A 15426-nucleotide genomic window follows, 5' to 3' on the forward strand; every position below is an offset into this window, starting at 1 on the left:
CCGGTATGCATTTCCGGTCTAACCCGACTTTCGGTTGTCCACCTCCAGTCAATGCTTGATTTCCGGTTTGGCACTTTCAATCACTATATGCAAGTCCATTTAATTAACCTTTAATTAGCCTCAATTACGCTGTAATTACCCTTTAATTACATTACGAAACCGCAGGTTACACGAGGTAATCTTGAATTCCCTTAATTACCTTTAATTAAGTTTCCTAGCCTTAATTAGTCACAATTCCCCTTTAATTGACGTTAATTAACTTTAGTTACATTTAATTACCTGCGGTTACCTTCGGTAGTCTTTAATTTCATTTAATATTTCTCTTAATTGCATATATCTTAGCATTCATTACCTTTACACTAAACTTTCTTGTTTTAATTGCTTTTAATTACTTTCAATTACTCTTACCTCTTACTCTTAATTACCTTCGACTGCTTCAATTCCAAGTGATTTGCCTCCGTTTACATTTACCCTCTTATATCCCCTTTGCATGTCCACTTATACCGCTGTCTCGGTGGGGCTTCACCATCTCACACACATACACATACATACAACTTTTTTCCATTTTGACACTCCTCATGCTGACGCATTAAAAATCTTCCGACTTCGGTCTTACCAACAAGTCTTATTAAATCTGGCAATTGAATTACTACACCCATAGCCTTTTATCAAGAGTTACAGCTAAGAACTGCAGTTGATATTGTTGTGCTATTCATTCAAGCCCTTTTGGAACCCATGCTCCATTTAACGAAAGATGAACCACTGGCCACGTTACGACTGCAATTATTCTACTCTGCGATTTCTGGACGTTTTGGAGCTTAGGTATGGTGGACTAGCATAGCTCTGGTGATCTTCTTTCACTTGTATGCGTCATTTAATTTTTCCACGTTTTCGCCACTTTTCAAAAGACATAAACCCGTGCACTGACCCGTATTACGGAACAACGTCCCTCTGGTGCAACGCATCTTCCCTTGCGACCATATGGCTCAATACAGGGAAATAAGGAAACATGAACGAAAAAGGTAGAAGCAGAAGATACCTGGGTTTTTCGTGCTTCAAGGAGTGGCTGCCGTTGCAGCTGCTGGCGACAGACTATTTCGTTCCACGGTCTACGTACAGCGACCCAATTTCTTTCCACCTCACGGAAGCCATGCGCGTGTTCCACCGATGAACAGCATGTCATGTAGGACATGTCTTATCAGCCTTCCTCAACGAAACAGTTGCGTTCACGAAACGTCGACACCGATCACGTGCGAGCATGAAACCGAAAGTACGAATGTTGCAGCTTTCTTCTGCGAAATGAATTCCAAAAAAAGAAGAAAAAAAATCACAGGGCGGTTATGGTTGTGTAACGCGAAATCTCTCTTGCGCACAAGGATTGCACGCTGCTGTCATACTTTTTTTGCGAATATGCAGGGTGTTTTCTTTTTTAGACAGATTTTTCATTAAAAAACTATAAGGGCTAGAGACATGCTGTTTTCACTTCTATCATCTCTGGACTGGCGGACGTTCTTGGCCATATGTTGCTCAACCATCGAATGACTAATTACCTAAAAATCGTTAATTAACTTTTTTAATTATAAAATCTACGAAGTTGTCCCAATGAGAACATCTGTTCCTTTCGGTGACCTGATATCGTAGCCGTTTTCAGAACAAAAATCCGTTCGGTAGATCGTCCGCAAAAAAAAAAAAAAAAAAAAAAGAACACCTTTTTTTCTCTCTCTCTCTATTTTGTTCATTGCGCATCTTCCAAGACCCGTCTTTCCTTCACCCCCAATGTGAGAGGGTGAAAAAGCAAACTGTCGCCTCTTGTGCCCTGGACAAAGATTGAAAGAAAACAGAAAATGCAACCCAAGATAAGGGCAGTTCCGATAGCGTCACCCGATACAAGTGTTTTGTTTTGTTTCCGCAAGTTAAAGCTCACCTTCAACGCATGAGGCGGCACTGTGGCGGCATCTTCCACGCATTAGGCTCCGTCACCCTTTCACATTGGGGGTGAAGGAAAGACGCGTCTCCGAAGATGCGCAATGAACAAAATAAAGAAAAAAATTGTGTTCATTCACGAATTTTCGGCGGACGATCTAACGAACGGATTTTTGTTCTGAAAACGGCTGCGATATCAGGCCACCGAAAGGAACAGATGTTCTCCTTGGAACAACTTCGTAGCTTTTATAATTAAAAAGTTAATTAACGATTTTTAGGTAATTAGTCCTTCGACGGTTGAGCAACATATGGCCAAGAACGTCCGCCAGCCCAGAGATGACAGAAGTGAAAACAGCATGCCTCTAGCCCTTATAGTTTTTTTTAATGAAAAATCTGTCTAAAAAAAAAAAAAAACCCTGCATATCCCAGGGCCTGTTCTTTTCTTTTTTTTCCTTCTTCTTACATTTCATTTATTTTTTCATTCACGTTTAAGTCGCCGTTTCATACAGTGTTTCATATGTCCAGAAAATAAAAATAAATGCTTATTTATTTATTTTTTTTACAAAGAACAACCTAATTACTATACAACATATTTACCCACTCAATTAACGCACTATTTTATCTAAAAACGTTTTTCCGTCGCACCGTTTCCGTTATTCCAGATGTTGGGATAACGATCACATTTCACAGTACCCTCCAAACTTTATTATTTTTTGCAGTAAATTATGAATATGGAACCATAAATCTATGGCGATATGTTCACTAACATATAGAAAAATGGAGGGACCATGTAAAGTGAAAACTGGTTCTTTCCTTTCCTGTCTACCGGGTTTGTTTCCAGGTTCCCACTGCAGAAGTGGGCAGTAAAATACATAAACACAGGCAAGCCTGTGGCTAACATACCCTTTTTTTTTTTCAGACTTTGCATAATAGAGTTGACAGCACCTTTGCATATAAAAATAACACTAACACTACAAACTTTTATCTTTTCTCTTATGACATCATTTAGCAATGTAACGTGTGACACAAATGAAGACTTTCCAACATTATTGCAGATAAATTTTTAATGGCACAGGTAAGTGCTATAAAAGGTCACGTGGAACATAGACATCATGTAGACCTCTAACAATTTGGCAGCAAAATTGTAAATGGCACGATTAGTGGAATGACAAGAGGAAAAGGTCTCAGTCCATAAGCCACTGGTCACATTGTATTAAGTATAAAGTAAAAAAAAACGATAGAAAATAGGTGAAGACAAAAAAAAGGCCCTGAATTATACTACATCAAATCCTAAGTTTAAATACATAATACCGTACCACTTACCCTGAGACTAGTCACTGTGTACATCGTCAAACACAACACAGCATAATCTGCAGACCAGACACATTAAAATGTGTGTAACATAATAATGACTAGTGCCACGAAGACTTAAAGGGGTTGTGACACGTTGACAGAAGTTGTTCATTGCATCATGCCAGCACTGTACTGTACGCCAGAGTACTAATGAAAAAAAATTTTTATGAATACATAAAAAAATCACTATTTGTTACGTGTCATATTTAGCGTGATGCAATGACTTGCACAAACATCAGAGCCTTGACCATTTCTATTGGCTTTCCTAAGCACATTACTTCTTCCGCAATAGGCTCACTGGCGGACATGCCTGGCAAGATGTCATAGCCAGGTTTCAGCATACGGCTATTCGCGGTGCCGCGATTCACAAGTTTCTACGTGTTTATTACCCCCTTCTGCAGTAAAACACATTGATTCACACTGATGCAAGTGACCTTCTTTTACATGTGTCCAACATAACCTGTGGAAAACTGCCACAACCCGTCTCAAAAATAGAAAAGGTATCCACTACTTAATGATTGTACATACACAACATGTAAATTCATAAAACTATAAAATACTAGTTGCTCCAGAGCTCGTTGCACACTGAGCTTTTTGGTGACGCAAGTATGGGACTGAACGGGGGACTTTCTAAAAGAAATCACACGTGTCCTGGACACTGCCACTGGGGTTCTGTGGGGGCCTTACATGGGGAGGAGGATTTCCCCCTCGTTTCCTTCTCCCAAATGCACTACCAAAGGTACAATTTGGGGGAGGGGCTGGACCCCCTAACCCTCCCGCCCCCCTTTCTTGCTAGTCAGTGTTGATCAGGTTGTTTCGCACAAATCTGGCATGCTACGATGAGGCGAACACACTATGACCATGTTTGTCAATGCACACATGAACTGCAGCAATCACAGTCTTGAGGCGCCTGTCCAATGCCTCCAAATGTGGTTGCGTGAGAATAGGAAATAGAGGGTCAGTAGACAGAAGTTGGTTCAGTGATGTGCCTAGGACATTCACAAACATCTTCAGCCTCATAAAGGTCGATTTTCTTATTCTAGAAGGAAAAATTTATTGAATAAACCACTTAATCTCGCCTAACTTGTCTGGTCGAACTGGTGAGTCATTTCTTCATGTAAACTTTTGTCCAGCACAGTACTACAGAATTCCATGTGTGCAGGGCTGCACAGATTTTATTTGTCTTTGAAGGGTTTACTTAGAGAGAAGCATGTACACCAACAACCGAGAATGCCGCAGATATTGCTGTTTCAGATTGCGTACCAATAAACTCAAAAATGAATTTACAATACACTGGAGAAGATAGAAGTTCTTGAGCGTAATAGGAACCATATTTGTTTCTGGCAGTATTATTGATTTGTTATCTCTTATTTGTATATCTTAGGGAAAATATTGTGCTTTGCAAGTTGAAATGTGGCTGACTGAGCATTTTTATAATAGTATGACCCCCAACACAACATGCGGCCTCCTGGCTTCTTGAGATTTGCGTCCTCTGGACTATTACATCTCCGTGGTCTTTAAGCGGGAGACTAACTGGCAGCACCTTAATACGAAGGACTCGTTGAAGACTCGTATCGTGGACTTTCCATCAGTTGGGACCACTTAATAAGGGGGTGCAGCCATTTTCAAAGCCACATCCAGTCCGTCATTGGGGCTGAAGACAGCCTTATTGAATAACCCTTTAGAACATGAATGTGAAAACTTGGGCACCAAATTTTGTGAATGTATGCACATCTTGCATTGATGTCACACATCTTTGTATACCCCAAATTATAGTTAGGTTATCAAGTACATCATGCAGCCAATATGACTAGAAGCCATGTCGTTATAGCTGGTATATGTACTGCATGCCGAAAACATCCTCGTGCAGAGGAAACACAACAGCAGGTTTGCGTACTTACCTGCAGCATTGATACAGTGGAGCCAATATAGTCAACTCATCCCAATGTGGATTTCCAAAGCTAGAAGAAAGAATGGTAATAGTACATATGACAAGTCATACAACTTACAAAGTGGGATTACTATGAAACATTTTGAAGAGAATGCTTTATAAACTTGGGGCCTGCAGGTGAACAATATCAACAACAAATTACCTTTTCCCATTATCTAGTAGAAGTACCATGGATCCCGGGTACTCAGCAAATGTTTCGTAGTGGTGTCGATCTGCATTCCCAATCAGATAATCAAATACAGCGGCATCTACTAGATCCAAAAGCCTAGAACCATTCTTGTAGATGTCAGACTCTCGAACGACGCTGCAGTAGTTGAGATCCAGTTCCCACCTGAAAAGTTATATTGTGATTTCCAGAACGCTGCACTGTGTGAAGCACACTGTGATCAAAGCTACAGTACCGGATCAACTCTTCCAAAGGTTCGATAAAATAGACACAGTACTTTACGTGTGACACACGGTACAAGAAGAAAACATGTAGCCTTACACAGCTAGAGTGCCTTTCTTATATGTCCTCTGCCATGGACTGCGATGCAACTTTAATATGTAACGTCTAGGAAGCCAAAGGATAAGAACTCCTTCCATTTCTCCACCCTCAGCACAAGCAGCATACTTTGGTGAGCAATAATGGCATCGCCCATAGAAGCAAGTCTTGTTCCCTACAGCAAGAAGAAATAACATTACAATTATGTCCAAAACATTTCTGCACCGAACGCACTCACCCTGCTTGAAGAACGTTTCTGCTAAAACTTGAGTTGCTACAGGTAAGATCTCTCTCTGCAAATTTAATTTCCTCCCAACGGCTATAGGAGTTCTTCGCAGAGCAAGAAGTCTACGAATATAGCGCAGTACACATGAAAAAAGCACAAGAGCAAAGCAGAGGCAGAATTGTCTGTTTGCATACTGATTTCACTTTCCTTGTGGCCCTCGTCAAAATGTCAAACATTCTGCAGTTCAAGCATTCAATTTTATTCTTAGCATCATCAAGGAGCTCAGTAAAATGAAGCATGATATACAAAATGTTTTTCTTTGTTTGTCTCAGTCACTCATTCAGTTATCTGCTACCTTTCACTCTAGCAGGCTGCATCTCTTTTATATTGATCACAGGAGCTTGCTGATCACACTTTGTTTTACCTAGCTCTGTGACAAACGTATAAGCTACCATTCAGCAAAAATAAATTTTTCCTCTTTCTTGAGCGAGTATCAAATCCGGCTTTATTTGGGATATTTCCAAAAGGGATCTCAACACCTACATTAACACAGTGAAAGGTATCAATAACATCCTGAGGAACTGCCACATAAACATGCAGATACTATTGTTGAAAAGATTGAAAAGCTAGACAGTTGCCACAGGAGGCTTGGTTTGTCACCTGCTGAGATGGAAAGCAGCGATTTCTCCATTGTGCCGATCTGCTCCAGCAAAAGGGGAACCTTCAATAACCTGATGCCGCTCGTACCTGCAGCAACCGCAGTGGTATAGAGTTGGTTCACAAGAGTACAAGTGGTTATGGTCAAACGTGAATGTGTACAATGGAGACAATGCGAAGTTTAGGAATACCCCAAATTATTACAGTCTCCCAAACGAAAAAACAGAGGGAACAGGATAAATGCTTCTGAAGCATGGGTGTACCGAGCGAGGTGTTGCCCTCCCACCCCGCTGTGGGAAGCGGACATTTTCACAACGCTTCTGCGCATGCTCTGTGGCCCTGACGGCACCAAAAATGGTTACCTACATATTCAATAGATGGCGCCAATGTGGCGCCAGCTGTAAAAAATACAAAGGACCGACTAAATGTTTGGTGGCATGGGAATAATGCAGTTGTTTCCAATGCAAACACTGGCAGTGTGAATAGTTCTGATCATCTGAATTAACTTCAATCTCAGTAATGTGTCAATTCTAGGCTAGGTGGCGCAAGCTACCACCTGCTCCAAGGGGAAAAGCCACAGTATCCGTCCATCCATCCATCTGTAGGGTGCCTCGATACTTGTACTACTTGCGCCCTCTTTGCAAAGAGGGCGCAAGTATTGAAGCAGTCTAGTCGGCTGTCTGCCTCCAATCGGCCCTTGCGCAGCATTATTCATAGACTATCGAGGCGTTCCTGGCGCGGGGAGATGTCCTGTGAATGATATGTGTGTATTCCATTAACAAGACATCTCTCTTGCCAGGAACACCTCGACAGGATGTCATAATGGCTCCTGGCTGCACACAGTACCGGAAGGGCTATCTAGCGGTAAGATCTCTCACCACAAACACCAGTTGCAAGAAACTCTGAAGAATCAATAAAATACCTCTAATTTATAGGCACGTATTGCTTTGGAGTTAATATAAGGTGGGGTGGGGAGTAATGCTTTAATGAACAGCAAAAGGGGGTGCATTGAGCAAAAAGGTTGAGAACCGCTAATCTAGTGTCTATCGGTTGAATGCTTTGCCCACACTCTTCGAGAAAATCCTGGAAACACCCATGCAGCGGTTAAGACGCTGCCTAGCAAAACAAATACGAGGGTGGATCAAATATAAACGAGACTTTTGTTGTAGAGCGTGTTCTGCCAATTGGCGCACGCTGCCGCTTGTGCACATGCTAGGTAGGTGGGTCAGTAGTCACGTGAGAAGCCGGCCGGTCTCATTACATTTCTTCAGTAGTCCGTCGTACGATATCTGAGAAAGAGTTACACCTGTCGATTGCGCAACATATTATTATAAAGTTTCTCGCTCGTGAGGGTGTAAAACCGACCGAAATTCTGCACAGAGTGACAGCACAGTTCGGGGTCAAACACTGTCGAGGCCGCGTGTGTTTGCCTGGCATACGGAATTTGTGAAAGGCTGTGACGAGGTTGAAATCGAAAGCCCCTGTCAAAGCCAAGACTCGGCTCTCGGCTGGCAAGGCGCTTGCAACTGTTTTCTGGGACGAGTGCGGCATTTAGCACATTGATTTCTTGCACGCACCATCGTCGCACCATCAACGCTGCATATTACTGTGAACTTTTGAGTTGGGTTAAACTTGCTTATCACAGCAAAAGGCGTGACCAACCAACACGTAAAGTGATTCTCCTACATGACAACGCCAGACCCCACACTGCAGCCGTCACAGGTGCAAAATTAAGGGAGATGGGCTGGACGCCACTGGAACACCCTTCCTATAGCCCTGACTTATAGCCTCGTGACTTTCACCCGTTTGAGCCACTCAGAGAAGCTCTGGGAGGCCAACGATTCGACGACAACACAGTGGATATAACCCACTTCTTGTTATGAAGAGGGGATCAAAAAGCTACCGACCTGCTGGGAAAAATGCATTTCTACATCAGGAGACAATGCGGGAAAATAATGCACACTCGGTGTAATTTCTTACTACACATTAAAAAAAATGAAATAAAAGACTCGCTTATATTTGATCCACCCTCGTATTACAGCTCAATTACAGGATCCTGTACACTACAAGCTCCCAGTAATATATTCACTTGTATGGTCATCCTCACACCTGTAGTATTGAAGGCTACATGGACCATAGCCATATAAAATGCACTCACTTCTTGGGCTTGAAAATAGCATACTGGCCACCGTCAAGCAGCAGCTGTAGTTTGAGCTGAGTACCGCGAAGGCCAACATCAGCCTTCATAAACGGTGTATTGCACATAGCAGACATCACAGCACCTAATTCCGGAGCAGAATTCGGAAGCACTTCACGTGGAGTGACCCATCTTGCAGCAACAGACCACGGACTTCCGTTCAATTCTTTCCGTGGAACTGAGTCCGTAGCAAGGGCATCGACCAACATGCGGTGTCTTTCATTCCTGTATGTAGTGAAGTTCAAGCTTTTCAACTTTCTATCAATCAAACGTTGCGCAAGCAACGCAACGTTGACCAGATTCTGCGGCCTTTTGCTTGCGCCAGGGAACTGCCCTGTTCTTCTTGAGTTTGGCTTGACAACTAGCACAGACTTTGGCTGCAATAAGTGAAACAAGAAGCAGATGTTACGCCCTGTGGGCTCTTTGGAAGGTCAGAGCACTACACGACATTGATAATTTGAGATTATGATCAATACTTTCATGAAAAGCGATCTTCCAAACGGTCTTCCACAACACCAACAAGCCAGACCCCCCTATAGCAACTAATCCTGGGTGTACTATACTGATTCCATACATCGTCTTTGCAAATTCATGTAACACAACAAAAGGTATCATTACCAGTGATGGCCAGTAGTTAACTACATGTAGTTAAACTACTAGTTAAACTACCTGATTGTAGTTAAAAAGTAGTTATCAACTACTTGCAGAAATGTAGTGGCAACTACTAGTTAAACTACTATTTCAAGTAGTTAACTACAGTAGTTAGGTTACTGAAGGCGCCAACTACTTCCGATTTTGCCGCAAGCTTTACGGCAGGATTTTGCTTCCGACTTTTACCTTGAGCTACTTGTTTGATGAGAACGGAGGTGCAGAGCAATTGTGTCGTGCATGTGTACTAAATCTTCACTTTTAATGTTTGTCTAGTGAAGCCTCATTTGCTGTGAAATAATTCTGCAACTTAGTTTATCGCGTAGGCACAGAAAGAATCCCGCCGCAAGCTTTGTATTTGACGATCGTAGCAATGGCTTGAGCCAAAGTTTATTATTGCTTGTGATCCATATTTAGCTGTCCAAGAACACTACAAGGGATTGGTGTTGGTGGACAACGTTAAGTAGTTATAGATGTAGTTAAACTACATTGCAGTAGTTAAAAAGTAGTTTTAACTACTCCCCTGAAAAGTAGTTGAACTAGTAGTTAAACTACTCAATCACAAAGTAGTTAGTAGTTATAGTTAAACTACTGTAGAAGTAGTTAGTGGCCATCACTGATCATTACTGTGCAAAGGATGTCGGCGATGTGTCCATACATCGCCCTCCTTTATGTATGACATGTTAATTTGCTATCTGTACGTGCCGAACCACTTGAATAGCGATGCATCTGAATAAAGTTTATAAAAATATAGGGCATTCTAAGTGAACATTTAGAGAAGCAACGTGTAAGTAAGCACGTAAGTAACACTAGTTTTGCATCCACAATTTCTGAAGCAACTGTCAACACCACCCATTTTTATAGCAAATCAAGTTCGGCAGTGGACAACTAGCCTGTTGACCCATCGGCACTGAAATATAGTCAATTTCATATACGTTACATCGCTACTTAAACTGCCAACAGTGGGAGCAACCTTTCTCTTTATTGCTCGTGAATATACGCAAGATATTGTGCACTATAGCTCTCTGTGGTCAAGAGAAAATGACAAATACCTTCTGCATGTGTTCATGTTGGAAGTTCGTGAAGTGCACTGCCATCACAACTAGCGCAACAAAACACACAGCAAAGATGAGAAATGCCTTTGTTATAAGCTTCATACTGACTCTGTACGTATATTATGAAGCCCTATGAGCCAATAAAAAACACAAAACAAAAATCATCATTAAAATCGGTCACAAAAAACTTCAGACAGTACCAGCTCCAGCGTACTTCGGAAACCGAAACCGCCAAAACTGCAACAGCGCCGCCTGCAATCGGTACGTCAGAACGTCGGAAAATATTCAGTGAAGATTACCATTTTCGGTGACTCGCTTTTATACAAGAAAAATTTTTTTGTTGACGAACACTCCATTTAGTAGGATGAAGTTCGTAGAATACTATCCGAGGAGGATGCGAAGCACCGTACCGTAACCAAAACGTCGTGCAGGGAGCTTCCCAAAGAAGGCTGCCGACCCGGCCCATCCCCCCCACCGGTGGATTATCCAAAAAGCACAGGGGTCATTATTACAGTTACGTCATATCAACGTATCATTACCTACATGTGTCCAAAGCTGAAATAGCGAGGGGCCCCCTTGTAGGGAGTGCACAAGTAAAAAAAAAGTTAGGGGGCTGTCGCCAAATATTTGGGGGGAGCGAGAAGTCTGGATAAATGACCGCCCCCAGTCCACACCCACACACATACTCCAAATGTTTGGCAACACCAGTCCCTTTCCTTCCTATGCACACCCTACAGTTTCATGACGTCATCACTCGGTGGGCTGACCGCACCTTCCCCAAGCACCCGTCTCCCTCTCCCAATAGACAGAAGGTTTGTATATGATAGGATACGGAGGAGAAACACAGATATAGCGTGTGACACACCAGACAAATAATCATCTGTTGTAGTACAGTATTTGAAAAAGGCTGTGGAGATTCGCTGAAGCACTGAAGGACTGCTCACGTCTGGGGGGAGATTTCGACCATTGTTTTCCAGTTTATGTGTGGTGTTGGAAAATAAGCCCCCTCACCCCATGGAGGAAGTCAGATTTTAGCCTCATTACAATTTGTTGCATGTGTTGACGTTACACTTTTATTCAGAAACATTTCCGGCAAAGATGAACAATCTTGTATGTTGTAGGTGCTCATGAGGCATCTGTACAAGTATTATTTTGGAAGCATTTTCGCAGCATCACTGTCAAGAAGCCAGACAACATCACCCTTTGATGGTTGCACAAGTGCTGCTGGAAGTGGCTTGTCTTCTGCATCGGGATGCAGCACTTTCTAAAAGCAAAACCATTATTTAAAAAAAAACTAACAGTACTAAATATGTAAGCACACTACTGACTAGACATAGGTTCTAGTTCATAGAGCAGGGCCACCAAAACGTAACGGCTGCACGACTTTACTATATTCATACTCTACAGAAGTGTGGCCCTTACATATCTGTGGGCATTTATCTATTTGTTCTGAAAAGACATTTCTTTCTGATCAGTCCTTCAAGGTCAATCGACAATTAACGAATGCCAACAACATCACAAGAAATTACCATCTAGTGTCACCGGCACAAATACATGAAAATGAGTTGTAACTCCAATCGTAACACTCCCTTTCCCCCTTTTTAATTACGAATTAATCCAATAGTGAAAATGTACCAGCACCCTACTCACCAAGACAGTGGGGGCCTTTTCAATTCCACTAATGGGAAATAATGCGAGCCTTGCATTGTTTATAACAGGCAGTGTTAACGTTATACGACACGGCGGCGGCTTTGGAGAGTCCACTATTTCTGCTACCCACTTGTCATTTACCTAAAAAAGAGATATAATAGCAAACTTAATGGGTACTGCAGCTCCCTGCAGTAACAGGTCATGTTGCAGATGGCACTGTCTTAACGCCACTGACTGCTATCCTTACAGTAAGGAGTGCATGGCCAGGAAACAGGGAACAGGTGTGCCCATCTGGACCCATTCCGAGGAGCAGCAAGTCAAACACTGGTAGTTCCTTAAAGTATACGGACATTTTGTCCGCATAATCTTTAGCAGCATCGGAACCTGCATAAAGTGTTGACGATGATGTTCACGTTCACTGCCGTGTAACTCTGTATTACTTTCTCCTGAAAAATTGCTTAACACCTGCTCGTTGGCCATCACCAGGTTTGAAATGTGGAAGAGACAATGGCAAGTGGTCGTAATAAGGGAAAGGTAATGGTTTGTCAGCATGTTTGTCAGCTTTTTCAGTTTCAATAAAACACGAGGAACATGATATAAAGTGTTGATAAACGTAACCTGTAAGTATTGGATTGATCGTGATAAACTGGTCCTCCGTGAGCCCAAGCTTTGGAATCAGCTCTGTCTTGTAGCATCCAAATGTACTGTCTTTGCTGCTAAATGGAACAAGTCTCTCATCACAGAAGAAAAACCTCCACTTCATCCAATCTGTCTTTACAGCAGGAAGCACACTGCTGAGCATGTTGACCATACTGCCACCTGCAATATCAGAAGTCACAAACTATTTCAGCGTCAGCATTATGACGCAAGAGCAGTTATGAAAGGGTAATAGAAAATGTCATACAAGGAGATGAAATGGGAGAGGCGAGCGACACACGGGGATACTCTGTTAACCATAATACCCTCCGCGCACGAAAAGTCGACCGGAACGAAACAACACCCAAGGCCAGAGCGCGAAGAAACCTGACACGCAATTTTGTTTGTTGGTTTGTAGGCGAGGCACAAATACCTGCCATATCAAACAGCACAGCGGCTCGTGGTAAGACTGAATCCCGGGGCACATATCCTAAAGGAGTAGAATACATAATATGTGTCAGCTGATGGAAGGATGGAGTGTAGGGGCACCCCTGGTGGGCCCCCTTGGAACGAGGGTCCAACTTTAAATGTGCGGACATGCCGGATATCATTCGCTTCGCTTCCCTTGTGTTGTTAATTAGTTGCAGTAGTAGACGTGTCCTTCTTTCAACTCCATTTTCTGAAGAGTTTCTGAAGAGCCTTAGCGGACATACGACTTATATGTTCATTCCATTTTAAGTTAGAAGAAAAGTTAACCCCCAAGTATTTGTAACCGTTAACGCGGTTTAGCAAGTTTCCATTAACATTGTGCGGAAAGACAAGTTGGTTGTTCTTGTTAGTAAATGGTACTACTGCACATTTTGAGAAGTTGGTATCCAACTGCCATGTCTTGCACCACTCACAAAACTTTATGAGCGACTCACTAAGAGCGATCTGATGGTCTTGACAGAATACTCGGACAAACAAGACGAAGTCATTCGCGTACAACCTTATTTCATGAGAGACCTCGTGAGCTGATGCAGTGATGCCGTGATATACAGCTTGAATAATTCTTGTGAGGTCATGGTTAACATTGTAGTTTTTTAGTATATTCCACAGTATGCCATGTATTACTGAGTCATAAGCCTTCCTAATATCCAGAAATGCTAGGCACAAACTTTTCATTTTGCCATTTCATCATGTCCAATATCTGTGTAAGAATAAATATATTGTCCTCCAGTCTGCGCTCCTTCCTGAACCCATTTTTCATTTCCCCGAAAATACCCCTTTGCTCTACTTGTTTTTCTAGTCTGTTCCCAATTACCCTTGCAAATGCCCTATAGATTGCTGATGTTACGGCGTCGGACGGTAATTATTGAACTCAATAATTGAGCCTTGGTCTTTGTAGGTCATAGCGATGTGTGCCTTCTTCCATTCTATTGGTACTTGGCACGTCGTGATTACTTCGTTGAGTAGTTTTCTCAGATGTTATCTTCCTATTTGCGTGTCGGCAAGGTGGAATATGTAGCCACTTGGTCATGCCGCTAGCGCCGCTTGTTCGGAATTAATGACAAATGGTGTGTCACCACACATTATACTGGCTTACCCGAAAGGCCAACTTTGACATAGGTTTCGCTTGACGGTAGGTTGTCCGCAACATCTTGGATGAATTGTTGTAGACGGGCAAGTAAATCTTTCTTGTCGTCAGCAACAACTACTTTCCGCACCATGCTTCTATGCACTGTTCAGCGTAACAGGGAAGTTCCTTTGCCGTTAAAAAGAAAAAAGAGCATACGTGCAGAGATTTGCGGATTTCGGATTTGTTTTGCCGGCTGACGGAAAGCGGAAACCCACAAAGCCGGAAACGTTGAGGTCACCTGTTGCTCTCGTCTCCAATCCCTCCAATAGCATACCCGGTAAATGTTACGTAATCGTTGACGCACAAACCCGCCATTTTTGTAACTGCCCTCAAGCGGGTGCCAATCGCAACATTGTTAACGGGACTACGGGACTATAACGGGACTACATAATCTAATCCACTCTAAATCACGTGACGGTCTACCGCCGCTACCGATAGGTAGCCGATAACTAAGCGTCCCAACGAAATGAAGTTCGTCACACCTGACGTCACTCCGAAAAAGATGCGAAGTGCGAGACTTTTGCTCATGTTCGTATGTTTCGACACTTTGCTTCACCGATACCTTTACACTGATGCTGCAGCTGCTGCAGCCTGCATGTAGTGCGGTGTCCTTTTAATTAAAAAAAAAGTTCCGTGGGCGTCTGTGCATTTTATGGCATTTGGTGACTGCAGGATAATCAAGTTTTGTGCCGCATGCAGATGCGTGCTTATCTTTTCGCGAAATGAGAATAGTGAAATATTATGGTGCGCCATCTAGTGGAGATGGAGATAATCTTCTCCTGCGCCTCAAGGTCATACGCATGCGCATAGGCCATTGTTAAAAACGTAAATTGCTGTGATGTCGAATAATGGATGATGTGATGGGCTGTGATGTTGAATGATGAGTTATGATGTGATGAGCTCTGCGGTTGAATGATATGGGTTATGATGTGATGGGCTCTGATGTTGAATGATGAGTTATGTCAATGTCGAAAGATGAGTTGATATATGATGGGTTTTGATGTGATGTCATGGGGTGTCAGCACAAC

General features: G+C 42.6%; 3 protein-coding genes across 4 annotated transcripts in view; all 3 read right to left on the reverse strand.

The window, feature by feature from the left end:
* The window catches only part of LOC135368545 (cadherin-87A-like), a 137850-nt gene extending 136664 nt beyond the window's left edge, over positions 1 to 1186 (reverse strand). The window contains exon 1 of the mRNA XM_064601919.1: positions 1040 to 1186. The gene's annotated coding sequence lies outside the window, so the exon portion shown is untranslated. The remainder of the gene's footprint in view (positions 1 to 1039) is intronic.
* A 1783-nt stretch (positions 1187 to 2969) lies between these two features.
* Positions 2970 to 10741, reverse strand: LOC135368546 (glycosaminoglycan xylosylkinase-like). The gene is made up of 8 exons (XM_064601922.1): positions 10492 to 10741; positions 8753 to 9168; positions 6598 to 6684; positions 5950 to 6059; positions 5715 to 5886; positions 5370 to 5558; positions 5178 to 5237; positions 2970 to 4315 (listed from the first exon to the last, which is right to left on the reverse strand). Exons 1-8 carry the CDS (start codon positions 10594 to 10596, stop codon positions 4111 to 4113), a joined length of 1344 nt encoding a protein of 447 aa, XP_064457992.1. The 5' UTR covers positions 10597 to 10741; the 3' UTR covers positions 2970 to 4110.
* Positions 10742 to 11540: 799 nt separating this feature from the next.
* On the reverse strand, positions 11541 to 14966 carry LOC135367861 (6-phosphogluconolactonase-like). Of its 2 annotated transcripts, none has more exons than XM_064600965.1 (5): positions 14881 to 14966; positions 12763 to 12963; positions 12392 to 12528; positions 12145 to 12285; positions 11541 to 11758 (listed from the first exon to the last, which is right to left on the reverse strand). In XM_064600965.1, the coding sequence occupies exons 1-5, from the start codon at positions 14924 to 14926 to the stop codon at positions 11642 to 11644; spliced, it is 642 nt and encodes a 213-aa protein (XP_064457035.1). In that variant the 5' UTR covers positions 14927 to 14966; the 3' UTR covers positions 11541 to 11641. The 2 variants fall into 2 exon arrangements, with proteins under 2 accessions (XP_064457035.1, XP_064457034.1); XM_064600964.1 differs by lacking the exon at positions 14881 to 14966 and adding an exon at positions 14366 to 14623.
* Positions 14967 to 15426: the final 460 nt, after the last annotated feature.

This window comes from Ornithodoros turicata, chromosome 9, assembly GCF_037126465.1.
Source record: "Ornithodoros turicata isolate Travis chromosome 9, ASM3712646v1, whole genome shotgun sequence".
Taxonomy (NCBI): Eukaryota; Metazoa; Arthropoda; class Arachnida; order Ixodida; family Argasidae; genus Ornithodoros; species Ornithodoros turicata.